This window comes from Falco naumanni, chromosome 3 (genome assembly GCF_017639655.2).
Source record: "Falco naumanni isolate bFalNau1 chromosome 3, bFalNau1.pat, whole genome shotgun sequence".
Lineage (NCBI taxonomy): Eukaryota > Metazoa > Chordata > Aves > Falconiformes > Falconidae > Falco > Falco naumanni.
In genome coordinates, this window is record NC_054056.1 from 52,485,036 (window position 1) to 52,500,929 (window position 15,894).

Sequence of the window (15,894 nt, forward strand, 5' to 3'; positions counted from 1 at the left end):
TTTCCCTGTGCCAGAAGGCAGCGATGGTCTTTTCTGTGAAGGACCTGTGGACACCACAGTTCTTAGGCTTCATTCACTGGAAAGAGAGGTGTGCAGTGTAGCTCCTGCGTGACAGGGGTAAAACTCTTTCATAAGCCTTAATTTTCTCCACTCGTAAGTATTTTAAAATATTTCTTGCAGTGTTCAATACTTGAGGTACCGCAAATGTGAATAGTCAGAATTTGGGGGATAGACAGATTGGAAAAGAGCCATCAAGAAAACACTGTTATATATATACACATACATACACACACACGCGCGTGTATAATGTAAAGGAGCTTGGGGGAAAGGCTGAGGGCAACTTTGGAGAGAAGGGAGGAGCGCAAAAACCCCCAACAAACCAACCAGGTTAAAAGTTTATTTAAACCATTGGTTTCTGAGTTCAGTTGGTTTATTTTTGGTTTTGGCGTTGGTTTTTTTTTTTTACTTGAAATTTTAGCACTGTCTGTTAGAAGTCCTAATTATGACATTTGTTCGTATGAAATGTCTTGCCCCAGTTCCTTGCAGAGTTTCTTAAGATCATGATTAATAGTTCAGTCCTCATTATTGCAAACGTTATTTTTAAATAGTTATTCTGAGAACAAGAATTCCATTAATCAAAATAATAGATAATGAACAAATAAATGGCAACCTAATTTATCTCGTTCATACATATGGAGATTATAATGCAAACAATCAAGGAACCACAGAGGCTGCTATATTGGCATCTGAGTAATGCACATGTACTGTATGTCCGTTAGTTTGAGCATTATAGATAGGATTAGCAGCTGTAGTTCTTGTCCCAACACTTTCCCCTTGCCAGCAAACCGGAGCAGTATCTGTGCTCCAAACTGGTCATTGCAATTTATTTCAACATCATGCAGTAATCTGTCTGCAATATATTAACATGCACATAAACTGATTTTTTTTTCCTGTTAAGTGGTGAAAAGCCCTAGAAGTTGGTATGAAAGCAGCATGAAAGCATGGAAGCTATAGGTTTCACTTAAAGATCTGCTGGTTTTCCCCTTTAAAATGCTGGAAGTGAAGAAAACCTGCTTTTTAAAATGGTAAAGGTTTCGCTTTAGGAAGGATTCAATCCAGCTACGTATCAGCTGGTTCAGAATCTGACTGCCCCTTGAGCTGGTGTGAGTACAAGGGGGTGAGCTACTGGCTGGGCTTTGGCACATGTGGAGCTTAGGTGCTGTTTCCCAGTGAAACTGGGAGGACAGCCATGGATCAGAGGGTTCCACCCACCACCACCACCCACCCACCCACCACCACCCACCCACCCACCACCACCAGCCACCCATCTCTGCCTTCCTGCCAGGCAGGAGGATGGTTTAGCTGTTTTACAGGTCCCTTGTGCTGCGTGGTCCATGGGCCGGTGGTGCCCAGACTCACAGGGCATCCCTCCACTGCCCAGGCTATCCATCCCCCGAAAGTCCTGCTCTTTACACCCCTTTCTTCAGTTCTTACCCAGGGAAACCGGGCCAAGGCGCCTGCCATCCCCTCCCCTCCCTCCCTCCTGCCCTGGCTCGGCAAAACCCTGCTGCAGTCCCCCGTGTATGTAGAGCTGGTTCGATACGAGACGTTTTAATGATGAATGCCTCCTCCTGGAATTGTGGCTCTGTCTCTCAGGCATGATGCAGCCGTGCAAAAATGTAAAGCATCTTTCTTGGTTTACTGCAGGAAATTCAGCATCCAACTAAGGAAGTTTTATCACATCTCTCATTCAGTTACTGTTTCCTACATTTCAAATATACTGTGGTCTGTACAGCAGCTTTTTTTTTCTTTAATTTTGTTGCAAATCTTTCCGACTTAAAGCAAACTTTGACTGGTAAATGTCATGAATCTCGGGCCAGGTTTAATTAGGAATTTTCTAAATCTATTAACAAAAGAGATGCACTTAATACATTATGTCAACCAGAGCTGGGCTTTCTTTAGCTATTTCGAGGGCTGCCATAGGCACAGCTTGAAACTTGCTTGGATTTTACATGGGTGCCGTATTTTATGTTGCATTAATTTAAAATGGTCTGTTTCACTTCATCAAGACTTTAGCTTAAGGATAATGCATTTATGTAAGATTAATCTTGCCATGTTGTTTTAGGATCAGGATTGTAAACTGCATTGTTCTGACAGTGATGTTCTAAATGTCATTTTAAAGCTTTTCTTGGGAGCTGCAGGCTCCAACTTATTAATGATGTTATCTTTAATTTCACTTGATTTTAGAATATCCCTGCTTTTTTGTTCAACGTGGTAATTATTCATGAAAATTGGCTAAAAAAATAAAAAGGAAGATGACAAGGGCGGGGGGTGGGGGGAAAGCTGCCTTAGCATTTGGCAGACCTGCACAAGAATTCAGTTTTTCTTCTTTTAGCTGCCTCTGTGACCTCAAGCTTCAGCTTTTTTAAAATGCTGATCTAGTTAGGAATCCCTTTTGGCTACCACAAAATTCTGCTTTTTGGGGGAGTCTTCTTCCCCTCCTTGTTCTCAACCTTTTTTGCACTGCTCCGTCAGACGCTGTTACTTGCTCTTCTAGTCCATCAGGGACTTTATGTGGGCCTGACACACTTTGCTCTTGCTGGAGATGCTTACAAAAAATCCCCAAACTTCTGATGTGGTGGGCCAAAATTAATGTATGTCATGCTAATAAAGGGTAACGAACGCCAGCGGGACTTGCTGGAGGGTTTGCGCATGGGAGCAGAGGGAATGAGCTTTTCCTTGTCATGCTTCTTGCAGGGGGGCGACCACGGTGTTGCGGAGGTCACCCACATGCTGCATCTCCGGAAGGGAACCTAGAGCCCCGGCGGAGGAGCCCCCGCGCCAGTGGCCCCCACCCCGACGGGCAGCACCAGCAGTCCCCCGCGCAGCCACCCCCTGCTCCGGCGGCTGTGGAGCAGCCTCCCCGCCAGCCATCGCCTCACCCGGAGCTGCTGCGCGAGACTGAAACCAGCGCTGTGCAAGGAGGGGGGTGCCTCTGCGCTGTTAATCATTTTAAAATAAATGAAGATGCTACACAAGATATATATAAATTGACGTACTAATCAGTCCCATGGTTCCTTATTTCCTTTATAATAAACAGTGGAGTTGGCAAGCACTGTGGCAGCACAAGGCATCTATATTAATCAAGAAGAAGTTTGAGACACTGGAAAAATTAAACTTTATGTGATTTGGACAGCATGAAGAAGTTAAGCACTGTAACAAAAACCTCCCTGATGCTCACAATGACTATTTGATACATTTGAAAAACAGCAGAGGATTTGAGAGCTGAAGAAGTATTAATTAATGAAACTGCCACTGCCTGTCATGCTGAAAAGCAAATTAGAAAAAAACAAAACCAGAGAGAGGAAGAATGGGGGGTGCAGGAAAAAGGTGGCATTCGGTGCTGAGAAAGCAATGCTTGATGAAGGATTAAAGGGACTGAAGAGAAAGACCGTCATTCTGCAATGGTTTGTTTCATTACAGTTTGGGGACCACTTGCATTTCTAGTGCTCTTGCTCTTGACTGCGCACCATTAATAGTATGTGAATATGGAAATTGAAACACTTCCAGAGAAAAGCTTCTATTCTGCTTTGGAAAAGAAAAGCTAGTTGAACACTAAGAAAAAATCAGGCTTCTGTGTTTTACTCTCAGGACCTTTTTTTGTAACAGGGCTACTTTCTTCAACCTGATCACAAAGGAAGTCTTCACGTTTCAAAAAAAAAAAAAAAAGAAAAAAAAAAAAAAGAAAATGCTCAGCTGTCTTAACGCCGCTGATTTGTATGTTTAGAAGAGAAACAGTGTCACTGAACAAGTTCAGGGAGCTCTGGGCCCGTAAGGTACTCTCTGCTCCTGTGTTTGGTTCAGCAAGCCAGCTACTGCTCCTCCTTGAGCCCAGTGACGTTTTGGAAAGACAAGGAACTTCTTTTGTGGTGGCAGGTTAATGTTCATATAAATGTGTCGTGTCTTGTACTTGGTGATCACTGGTGGTGTTAGGAAAAAAAAGAAAAAAAAAAGCTTTATATACCTCTTCTACAGTAACTCTTTAACTGCAAGTTTTCAAGGTGGGGTTGTGGCACATAACAGGTTCTTAAACCATGCAGTGCAAGCAATTAAAAATGTATTCCACAGATATAAATATTTTCTTTTCTTATTGCTGTGACACTATGTGTGATGGTAATATTTCTGAGAGTTTCAGATTTTGCACATATAATTTTATGCATTATCAAAAGTTACTGCTGCCTTGAAAGAAAATGTTCTGTGAAAATTTTTGCAAAAGCTTTACTAGTTTTTTTTTTTTTTTTTTTTTAAATTGTAACATTTTGTAAAGGCAGGAAATGGATTAAAAAAAAACCTAGCATGCTAAATATATTTTTCAAAAAAGCAATAATTTTACATGTACAGAAATGATGCTAACCTTTAATACAGGTGAGAGCAACAGTTTACTTAATACAATAATGGAATAGTGCTGTTTTTGTAGAAATGGGCTTCTGACACAAAGATTTGTTTAAAAAAAAAAAAGCAGAAAAAACCTTGAAGCGTGATCTTTCTGTTCTAACAGTTTTGGTGGGTGGGGGGGTTGCTTTTTTTAAAAATCTAGTCAGTAATTGGTTCTGGATACTACTTGTTACTTGTTTTAAATACTTGACAGGTTTTGTTACTTTGCAACACTTGCAACAATGCAAATTAACTTTCTTATGTATTTTTTTTTAAACTAGTTTTTTCCTTATGCTATTACACCAGATGTATACCAGAAATCTCTGTAAGTCTCGGTGTAGTTAGGAATGTCTGTGCAAGTACTTAAAAGTGACTGTAATTAACTGTTCTGTGAAGTTATCTTGAGGGAGGTCGCATAGACACATTCCATTGTACACCAAAAAAAAGAAAAAAAAGAAAAAAAAGAAAAAAGGAGAAAAAAGAAAAAATGAAATATTTTGCTGTGTTGCTTAATGATTATTATTTTGGGTTTGCACTAGCTTTCTTGGTTTGTTTGTTTTGTTTTGTTTTTTTGTTTCACTTTTGTTTTGTTGCTTTTCTGAGTCATATTTTCCATGAGTGAAAGTAATGGTGACAGTTCAGGAATGCACAAAAGCTAGTTGCTTAGCCTACTTGTTTGTGTTTTAGTTATTAAAAACTCCTATGTACCCAAAATGGCACGAAAGTGTAGTGTACATTTGTAATTTCTTTTTTTTTTTTGTAATTGTATTTTTTTGGGAAGCTGATCTAGAAAGTCTGAGTTAATATTTAGAGCCAAAAGCTTCTTTCTGGAACTTTTCTTCCAGAATCTCTTGACAGAGAAGCTAGTGCTGTCACTGCCATTACCAGGGTACTAATCAGCAAAGTTTACAATCATAATTTAGGTCCATGAAGAACAACAGTAGGGGAAATCAGTTTAAGTAATTATATGCTGCGTATAGCACAGAAATGAGGTTTTCAATTAAGAAGTAAGAGTGGGTGGGGGAAAGCCAACCTTAAAGACCATTTCAGAAGCGAATCCCATGATTTCTGTTTTCTTCTTTATCATTGTATTGTATTGATTTGTTATTTTAGTTAGGCCATAGTATTTAAAATGAGTTGTGTTCCTTATTTATTTAGTCAGTGGGCTTTGATCAGCTCTTTTAAGCAATGTGATAACTTTTTTTGGCATGACACGCTCCTGTAAAGCCCTTTTATGACTGTTACAGGGACTTTCTACTACCTCTACCAATCTACTGTTTCTTCTTCTTAACAGGTTTTTATGGTGTTGCAAGTCTAATGTAACTTAGACAATAAAGGGTTTGATTATCTACGCTGCAGATTCTCAGTGTATCTGCCATCTCTCTCTGTCTTTCTCTCTCCCTCTCTCTGGTTTTTGTGTGGTTTATTATAGCTGGAGTGTAGAAGATCTTCTTTATTATAGCTAAAGTGAAAGAAAGACTTCCTGGCCAGAGTGGTTTTGTATCCTGAATGGTGTGCACTGACCGAAAGTCGAACTTGGAGAAACTTTTTCCATGGAGCTAATCAGCTACTACATTGCCATCGTGCTGTTGGAATTCTTGAAATTCCTTCTGTCAGAAATGCTATGAATAAATCAGTACGTACTGCAAAATGGAAAGCAAATTAGAAAGCCAAAACAGTTTTTAGTTTTGTATTTCAAAACCACTTAAAGTCCTTACTGAAAAGCCTTAGTGCAAATTGCAGCCCCCATCCTATGGAAGACTCTGCTTGTATGAGAACTACTAGTTAAGAAAATTATCCTTTGGGAAATGGCATCTTCTTGTTGGTGCAAAAACGTGTTCCACTATTAACTGAATGTCAGATAAAAAATCTGTCACTGGAGGGATTTTCAGGTGTTGGCATCATGCATGTTTTGTGGTAATCCCTGTAGATGTGTTGCTGCCTTCTAGTGCTTTGGGGTACTGCATGTGGTGGAGGCCATACATATGTTTGTCGTGCCCAGCACATCAGAGCGTGCGTGACGTTTTGAGCCATTGTACAAAATTGTGTACAAAACTAGTGGGAGTGGATCCCCCTGTTTCCTTGTTTTCATGCTCAAAAGGTTTGTGACCAGGCCTGTGTTCGGTTTTGTTCTCCTTCCTTGCAGTATTCCGATGCTGGGATACTTAAACTGTATGTATCTCAGGCAGCTCCAACAGGATTGCTAGAATTCATTGATATATTTGGGGCTTTCCCAAAAAAGCAATCTTGTTGCAAGAAGAGTTGGAACAAAGCAAGAGGTAACTTTTTTATTAAGTTATTTCTACGTAAAATGTGTTGGGTTAAAAGTAGGAAAGGTTGCATTTTATGTCAAGTCAAATTTCCCGCTCCCGCTGCAAGCCAGTATTTTTAAGCCAGCAGTTCTGTGGAGAGCACTGAACTGCGTAGAGTCCTTTTCCCTTGTGCTCTCTCCTTTCTATTTCACTGTGTTCGACAGCCCCATACTTCAGGGCAGTCCAATGTTCAAAGGCAAATCTCATGGGGATTCACTGGGAGCTTGTAGGTAAGGAAAGCCTGCTTGATCCCAATATTTAGAGAGTAGCTCAAATGAAATAGAGTATGTTAATATATACAAAAATTCTTTCCACTTCAGTTTTTCATTATAAATTATGAAGTGATCATTTCTGGAGCAGCTCGGGTTGTAAAACAGTTGAAGATCAGTGAAAGCATAGACATACTCCCCTATTAGCTGCTTTCTGTGGGGCTGCATGTGTGCTAGCGTCCTCGAGAGGAACTACAACCATGTGTTGATGTCCTTAGCTGTCAAGGTAGACCGTAGCTGTTGAAAATTTGTTTATATCTATATTTTTTTCTTCAACTTCATTAGCACTGCCTTTGAGAGAAAGGAAGAAAGACCAAAAGAACAAAAAACAACCCTAAACCCCAGAAAAAAATTGCCCTTAATTTGAGGCTGGTGGACGAAGGGCAATCTGTAGATGGGAAGAAAAAAAAAAATCCCTGTGTGTTGGGTATAAACAAGTATTTCCAAACTGGTTACCTGTTACTAGTCAAAATGAGGGACTCTTGCTATTGAGAGAGAAAAAGATGATGTGTTGGGATTAGGAAGCAGGCGCAGAACGGGCGATTGTTTCATTGTGCCTTGGGTAGAGGGATCAAGAGCATTAACATGACCCAGCTGTATAGGTTTGAATACTGAAGTGGATGTTGCCCATAGGGCCATAAGAAAAGGAGATGGAGAAAGCACGTGAAAGATCAGTAAGAGGCTGTTTTGACCCTCTGAAATTCAAGTAAGGAGACAGAAGGCAGTGTCTGAGAAAGGCCACAGCTGAGGCCAGGACCGGAGCGAGAAGTTTAGAGGAGACGTGCCAGAGTGGAAACATTGCCAAAATGTGCAAAGTCAACAGTGTGAGAGATCAGAAGGATGTGGAGATGGAGCAGAAACTCTGAAACCTAACCAAAAGAGGTCTGTGCCCATTGCAAAGGGCTTCCATTTGGATGAAGGGGAGGGGAGGAATACAGAGGCAGTGTCTGGGGAGACTGATTGGAAACATCAGTAAATAAGCACAGAATTTAAACTCAGTGGATCATCTCTTGCTGCAAAAATGTCCTTTTGTGGTATGAGCCTGAATGATGTTCTGACAGAAAATACGGGAATGCCCTTTTGGATCTTTACTCTCTTGACTGATGGATGAACCAGAGATAGGACTATAATTGTGAGTCCAGCTGAGGCTGGGCTGAAGGGTCTCTCCAATACCCAGGGCATTTTGAAAAACATGCTGCTCTTTTCAAGAAACAAGCAGACTGATCAGCCCCAAGCAGGAGGGAAAAAGGGAAAAACCACAAGGCAGGCAAGAAGGCGCAGTGTTTTAAGCAGATGCTGAACTGGAGCAATCCTTTGAGGATGCTAGAGGGTACATTCAGATAGCGTTCTCTAATACAGAATATTTTAAGATGCCTCATAGTATATTGCATAAAAGAGCTGGGGATGCTCAAAGCTGTTAAGAAAAAATGTCCGGTATTAAAATGGCTTCAGACACTTGGCTGTCTCCTTTGTGAAATCCTTTGTATCTCAAATCTAAGTTGGGGTTCATGTAAGATCAGTGCAGATGGCTGGATTTGTTTGTTCCTGTGTCATCAGTGTTATCTACAAAGGTGAGTTACTTGTCAAGAGTTTAGAAAACGTGAGGTACCCATGTTCCTGTTCTGTAAGTGAAAATCTTTGCATGTCATACTTCATCATCATCAACCGAAGTACCACAGGAATCTTAGAAGATTTTTCAAGGCAGAGAAAAATGACTATTTATTTTCTAAATATTTCTTGTTCTGGTATGACATAAAATAAAAGGGACGCTGGCCCTCCAGTTGATCTTACTTCCAGAATGCAACTTACTTTTCTGGGAAAGGGCAGTGTTGTGCCTTGCTTGAGACAATAACGAGCCACTAGTGGTTTCTGAAACCTACGGCTTGCCACAGAGCACTGGAGCAGTGCTCTGATAAACCTGCTTCTGCTAGGGACCGCCCTTGAAGGTAGATTGAGAACTGAACCATTTCTGGCTTTTACCGCAAGCTTTCATGAGTCATGCTGGTGGTGCAGGGACGCTGGGTCTGGGTCTGTTCTTCCAGATGGGAGCCAGTGGTGGTACGTCAGTGAGGTCAGCTCACACATGGAGGACCGTGGACTTAAATGGTAACCAGTCTGCTGTCTACTGCTTTCTCAAACTTTTCTTCTTCATGTGTTCCTCTCCATCCTTAGAGAACACAGATGCAGGTGGATGCTTGCATCATGGAGTAGGTGACATCTCCAGAGCAGTGGTGGGAAGAGTTTCTGCCAGTAAGAAGTCCACATCAGGTGTTTGCCAAGAATCCCGTCCCCTCATGCTGGGGTTTCTTCGTTGCCTCTCCTGTCAGATGGCAAATCAGTTGTTGTGTGGCCATGCTCCCAGAAATGCACAGAAGCTTGCTGTGGATATGGGAATGATTGCTTTTTCCCACTTTTTTTTCTTTTTCAAATACTGACAGAGTACAGAGCATCCCTGGACTGCATTGTTAGAGAGACAGTCTGGAGGAAGCCTAGTGCAGATGCAGTATTAAGTGCATTTTGTACCTGCAGGAATAGTAGATCTACTGGCAGGCTCTAGGTCAGGGGTCCTCAAACTTTAAACCGGGGGCCAGCACGCGGATGCAGTGGCCGACAGCCATCTGCGGCTGCTTGGTTTCCCCCCTCAACCCCGGCCGGGGGGGTTGGGTGGGGGTTCTGTAAATACCGGGGGCCGGATTGAGGACCCTGGAGGGCCATAGTTTGAGGACCCCTGCTCTAGGGGCTTTTTGCAGTGGCAGATTTGTGGCAATTTCTAACTAGAAGGTGGAATGACGTGGAAATTTGCTCAGGTGCTCGGTCTCTTGTTGCCCACCATCCCTGCCTTGAGGGCACAAGGCAGCCTGCTGCCACTGGCCCTGTGCTGGTGCTGGGGTGGTGCTGGGGACCGTGCACTTGCTGCTTCTCCAGCAGAGACACGTGGGCATGGGTCTTCCTTGGGCTCCCTTCCCTGACCCGCTTGCTTTCCCAGCTCACAGCCAGCAAGCAGAGGGAAGCTCAGCTCGCTCATGTCCCATGAGCTGCATCCACAAGACAGAGCCCTGAAAGGGATCGGGACTAGTTGGAGCCCTGCCATTGAGGAGGGTGTCTCTGCTTTGCCACAGCTACATTTTGGTTTTCTGTGTTTTGTGCCAGCCATACAATGGGAGCAGCCCAGGAGCGGCCCCAAGGTTCTTTACCTGGGGAAGTGTTCCAGGCCTCACGGGGGGACCCTGCGCGTGATGAGCAACTGAAGCTCTGGGCAGTGACTTCTGGAAAGGCTCACTGCAGCTCTTGCCTTCGCCCGGGGCAAGTAAGGGCTCCCCGACACTGGCCAGGGGTCATCGATGGGCAGAAGTGGCCTGCAGGGACCCTGTGGGAGCTTCCTGGGCTAGGCTGAGTGCAGCGCTAGGGTTAAATCAAGCAGACCCAAATGAAATTCCAGTGGATTCACCTTTTGTTATTGCTGAAGATAGCCTGATGGATGATTTTAGAGACCTAGTTCTTTGCCCAGTGTTTTATGTGATGTTTGACAAAGCAATTTGCCAGTTAGTGTTGAGGGTAGGGGAAGGACAGGTAGTGAGCGAGTGTCAGAAATGACATAGGCTTTTCACTCTCTGCTGGCGAGGCTGACACACTGTTTATGGGCTGCTCCATTTCCTGCACTGCCCCTGGAAGTTTTAGCACTTTCAGGGTTAGAAATGTCTAAGGAATTCCCTGCAAAGTTACTTAAGTTATTTTCATTTTGTCTCCTCTGACAGCACATGATAGGAGAAATTACTTGTCTTTTAAGGTGAGGCAAGTAGAAGGGGGAATAGTCCAAGCGGCAGCAGTGTTGCTGTCCTAAACTGCTATTTTTCAGAGCATGACTTTAAATTATTGGGTAACTGAGTATGTTCTCCTTTGCATTGGTTCTGTTAAATTAACAGTGACTTTAAAATGGGGCACAGCTGGAGGCGCCATTAAACCCACCTTAATTTTGTTTCTCAAGTTGTATTTTCTGAGTATTTTGCAGAAAATGAGTCTTTGAGAGTTTTTAGAAAAGAAAAAAAAACAAGCTCTTGGGGTGAGAGAAATGATTTTGACTGTAGCCAGAGTAAAGCGCTTCAGGAATTTAAACTTGCAAGAAACAGGTGAGCACTGAGGTGGCAGGGGAAGAAGCACCAAGTCTGTAAACCTGGCTGGGTGTTGACTCGGCCATGTTATGGCTGGTTTGGTAAATGTGGCTCCGGGGTGTACAGGTGGCTTGTAGGGCCTTTGATATTTTTTCATACTGCTTTTGGAAGATTTTTTTTTGTAAGATTACAGTTTCCTTTATTATATAAAGGGCCTCTTAGGTAGGTGTCTGTCGGTGCTTGGTGCGTTATGGTAAGAGGTATTTTGCAATGCAGAAGCTGCACGTGGGTTGCCATGCAGAAGTGACTCTGAGCTGGGCTTGAGGGCAAATTCACTCTCTGCTCACCTCATTTAACTGGTTGAATGCCTTTATGCCGCCTGGCAAACGAATTGCTGCTTTGAGAAGTGAGGTGCAATGCACAGGGGACACACACAGTGCTCTAAAGTCATTACCTGCCACGGGGATGGGCCCAGGCGCTCTTGGGTTTTAGTCAATCTGCCCTGAACTTCTGCTCTTACTGCAACCAAGATACGAAACAAACGGTGCTGGCTAGGTGGTGGACATTGCTTGCCACAAGGGCAGGTAGGATGTGTAGGCAGTCTGGCTTCAGGCTGAGCCTAGGCCGCCTACCAGGGCAAGTTAGACGTGAGAGAGCAGGATTTCACAGCCCAGTTAAACGCACAGGTGTGTGGGAAGCTATGGAGGAGCCTCAGCCCGCACCGCTCCGCGTAGTGCGGTGTGCTGGGCCACAGCAGTGCGTGAGGGGTGCGGTGACAATCTCTCCACTGGGCTGGTACAAAGGAAGAGTAGCTGCTCACTGCCCTACAGGCACTTGTAAGTTGTGTCCTTTGTATCCTTCCAAAAGATGCTCTAACAGGAGGATGTTGGGCCGAGTGGGGGTCTGTGGAGGCACAAGAACTTGACAATCTTAACTGGCCCAGGTAAATGTGGAAAGTTTGATACTTTGCTGTTTCTATAGAGCCTTTAATGGTGGTTTTTAATTATTCTTGTCTATCCGTGAGTCCATATCACTTCTGTACTGTTGGAAGGGTGCAAGCTGTTTCTGGGAAGAGACTGAAAGCCTTTGGAGTTCTCCATCCTTTGCCAACGTTTAAAAAGGGCAAACTATCTTCTCCCCACCTGCATGTATTTGAAGCAACAGCATTAACTTCAAGGGGATTTTTGCATAGATGCATGGCTGATTGTGAGGACACATTTGTTTTCCAGTCTATGATGCACTGCACGGAAATTTGATATAGGCCTATTTACATAGTTATTTTATGAAGGGAAGGGGTTAGAACAGGGACTGCAGGACGATTGCAGAACGGTCCTGCTCCCTACCCACATCTGGGGAAACTGACACCGGTCCTAAAGCCAGGCTTTAGCTAAATGAAGAGATTAGTGTGAAGCTGATGTCATACATGAGCTCATAATGTTTTTAACTGAAGTTACTTGTTTTGGCAAAAAATCCCCCATCTTATTAAAAAAAAAAAAAAACACCAAAAAAACCCCAACAAAAAAAATGCAATAAAGCAGTCTCAGAAGATGGAGGTAAACAGGTGTAGTTGTCCCAGTAAATCAATTGCAAAGAAGCAGTGAAAATGATACTTAATATACTTTAAATGATTTGGCTTTAGTATGGAAATGATACCAGTTGAAGTGAAAGCAATACTATCTACGTGGGAAAGTGGCATTGAAATATTCTTTCTTTCTGTCGCCTTTTGTCAATAGGAGAGGCTTGAATTATGCATTAGCAGGCTGTAGTTATGGAAGATAATACAGCAAGGTTATGAACCCAGAACAAAAGAAGGGGAAACTAGGTTCAACTTGGTAATATATCACTTGGAACATATATAAATGGTTATAATGCTTTGCACATTATAAAGGCAGTAGTCACATATTTAAATGAGAACAGAGCCATTGCTTCAAGATTTTCTTCAAATATTAATTTGGGCATTGTAATTAGTTCTTCTTGGGAAGCCTTGCAATGTTCAGTATGTTTAGAGTTTTTTGAAATATTCTAGGAAATTACTTTTAAGTAGATGTACTTGAGATGTAGGATTTTACATAGATACTGATTTGTAATCACATAAATGAAATTCTGAATTGCTGGCTGTGAACAGTCATCTCTTGAAATGGGTGCGATCTGTGGACAGAGATGGCCAAAGCAATATTAATTCTAAATACCAAATATTTGGAGGAGAAGCCGTAAGTGAAGAATTATTCACAGGATTTTTTTTTCACATCATTAATTTTTTTAATAATGTGCTTTGCTCCCTAAATTGACAAAGAGAAAGGGAAGCAAAAATCTGTCAGCTAATCAATTTGCTATCTGCTGGTAGTTACAAAACGGCGCATTTCTGCAAAGCCTTTCCCCTGAGTGACATCCAGCTGCTGTTGCCTGCTGGATGCTGGTGCTTCTCCCAACCTTGGGATCTGCCCCAGCCCACGAGGCCTTGTCCACCCCTGCCATTGCAGGGTGCTTGTCTGCAGCAGTGGGGGAAACAGAGAAACCTGCACTTAAGCCTGGCTTCATCAGCCCTGGGTTTATGGGTTATGTTGCTTTGTATATATACGGGAGGTGCACCGTTGCCAGGCTGGTTTTCTTTGGATCTAGAGGGTTGCTTTCCAGTTCTCAATGATGGAGCTGCACAGGGTGGGGGGACATATAGGGGGACACGAGCTGCTGTTGAAACATCGTGTTTCCCAGTGATAATTCCCAGGAATAATTCAGCTGGTGATCCTCTGGGCCTGGGGGGATGGGGTGACCCTGAGAGTTTCCACAATGCCCTTGGCTGCCCCACCGTGAGTGGCGCTTGGGCAGACGTTGGAGCTGGGTCCACTCAGAGTCCTTCTTCTTACCCACATGGAGCAGATTCGCTTCACAGTTGACATGGAGCGGGGAGGCTGCTGTAAGCCCATGGAGATACGGCCTTTCCTTTTCTTGTTCAGCTTTGGAGGCAGGTTGGAGCCTGGCTTCCCTGGTCTTCTGTGCTGGGCTATGGGCATCGCCAGCCCTCGCTGTGCTGCTGCCCGCGGGCACCCACGCAGCCACCTTCTGCGCCCAGGTGTGCTCTGCTGCTGAGGCTGTCTGCCCTCCTCCTGCAGCGCAGGGAGGAAGGATTGCATGGGGTTTGTGCTGTTGCTAATAATGTAGCCAAAATTTAATTATTTTTTTAAGTAGGATATTTGTGTTTGGTTTTTTTTTAAAGAGAATTATGGACTTTGAAAACACAGTCTTCTGATGGCTGAAGCTGTTTACTAAATCAGTGAGAGACATCTGATGTGCACTCACAGTTCCCTGAGCTGTATCATTAAATAAGTATAAGTTAACCAACCTTCAGTCCACTGTTATTTGCTTTTAATCACAGCTGAGGAGCCGCTTAAGAAAACTCTTGGGAAAAGCAAACCGTTTCTTGAAGAGAGGAATAGGGAGTCCAAGGTAAGCATTTACCAGTTGCCAAGAATCTTTAGATCCATTTAGTGTCTCATTATTTGGTGAATAAACCACCTGGCATTGCTTAGAAAAACATCAGTATAATTCCTTTCCAAGACAGACCTAATTGTATAGCAGTGTGTGGCCATTATTTTCTTCCACACCCAATCTGAGACTGGGAGCGCATGCCATATAGTTTCATTCTCTTTTTGTTTCAAAAACAATGTCCTTAAAAATGAATAATTGTGGGGAAATGGTACTATGTTTGGCTACTCATGCTAACTGCCTTGCTTAAGAAAGGTGCCAGCTGAATCCTTACAAAAGAAGTAAAAATACACACACTTGCCCCAGCATTATTGTGCTTTGCAATGAATGGTATGATGAGGAAAACAGAGGAGACTTTGGTTTTGTCCTTTGTGCAGTTACTTTTTGGGCTGATAGATGAGGGCTCCATCATCTTGAATTAGTCATAAAGAAGTGTCTCATTTTCTTCCTCTGTGGTACACAGTTATAGACTCCCATGCACATAATCATGAAGACATGCAGCTCTTGGTTATGAGAGGAGAGGTAGGTCCTGACATTTGATCGTTCTCACTACTTGCAAATTTTGGAAACCGATTCTGAAGAGCGTTTGGTGGGAGCTGGCTGGGATGTTGCAGGGATATATGTTCCTTGATTTTATTTAGTTGAGGGACTACTGCATATTGCACTAGGCATGGAGGCTTTTTAAATTTGGGATTCACTCCTGGCATATGGTGCACTGGCAGTAATTAAGCCTGACAATCATGGATGTAGAGATCACTTTGAGTAAGTGATTTCCACATGGAAGAAACAACATCTCAGAGCCACCTAGGGAAAGGGGTAAATGCATCTTTACCCTTATTGTATAGCCGATACCAGTAAAGAGCATAGCAGGGTTGAGTTCTCAGGCACTGATGTCCTGCAGGTGTGAAGGTCACAACTTCACCCTGCTGTTTGCTTTTGCCTGTGCCTATCTCCTTGTTGCAGAGGCGTAGCTCCCACCAGTTGTTTTTTTAGTGAGTTTCTGGTTTCAGGCATGCTCTGGGAGTGTTGGAAAATTGTGACCTGTGGAGGGTTGTTGGCTTTTTCCTGACTGTTGCAAGCTGCTGTGGTACACAACGTCCTTTGGAGCTCAGAATGGATGTGTAATAGAAAGCATGAGAACATACAGCCTGTGCAACCTCAGGGTGCACCGTCTTTGGTGCTAATGTCCATCCATGAGATGCTGGTGCTAATTTGCTTGCTACACAGCCAGAATCATGTTACAATTTTCATAAGATTTTTAGAAATTTCAAACTCTTGGAAATCTGT

General features: G+C 43.1%; 1 protein-coding gene across 3 annotated transcripts in view; it reads left to right on the forward strand.

Moving 5' to 3' along the window:
• ZNF516 (zinc finger protein 516) overlaps positions 1-5,786 on the forward strand; it is a 105,417-nt gene extending 99,631 nt beyond the window's left edge. For 2 of the 3 annotated variants that reach the window (XM_040586818.1, XM_040586819.1), the window contains exon 5: positions 2,758-5,786. In XM_040586818.1, the coding sequence (XP_040442752.1) occupies positions 2,758-3,062 (305 nt within the window). In that variant the 3' untranslated portion in view covers positions 3,063-5,786. The remainder of the gene's footprint in view (positions 1-2,757) is intronic. The other variant, XM_040586820.1, reaches the window with a different exon arrangement.
• Positions 5,787-15,894: the final 10,108 nt, after the last annotated feature.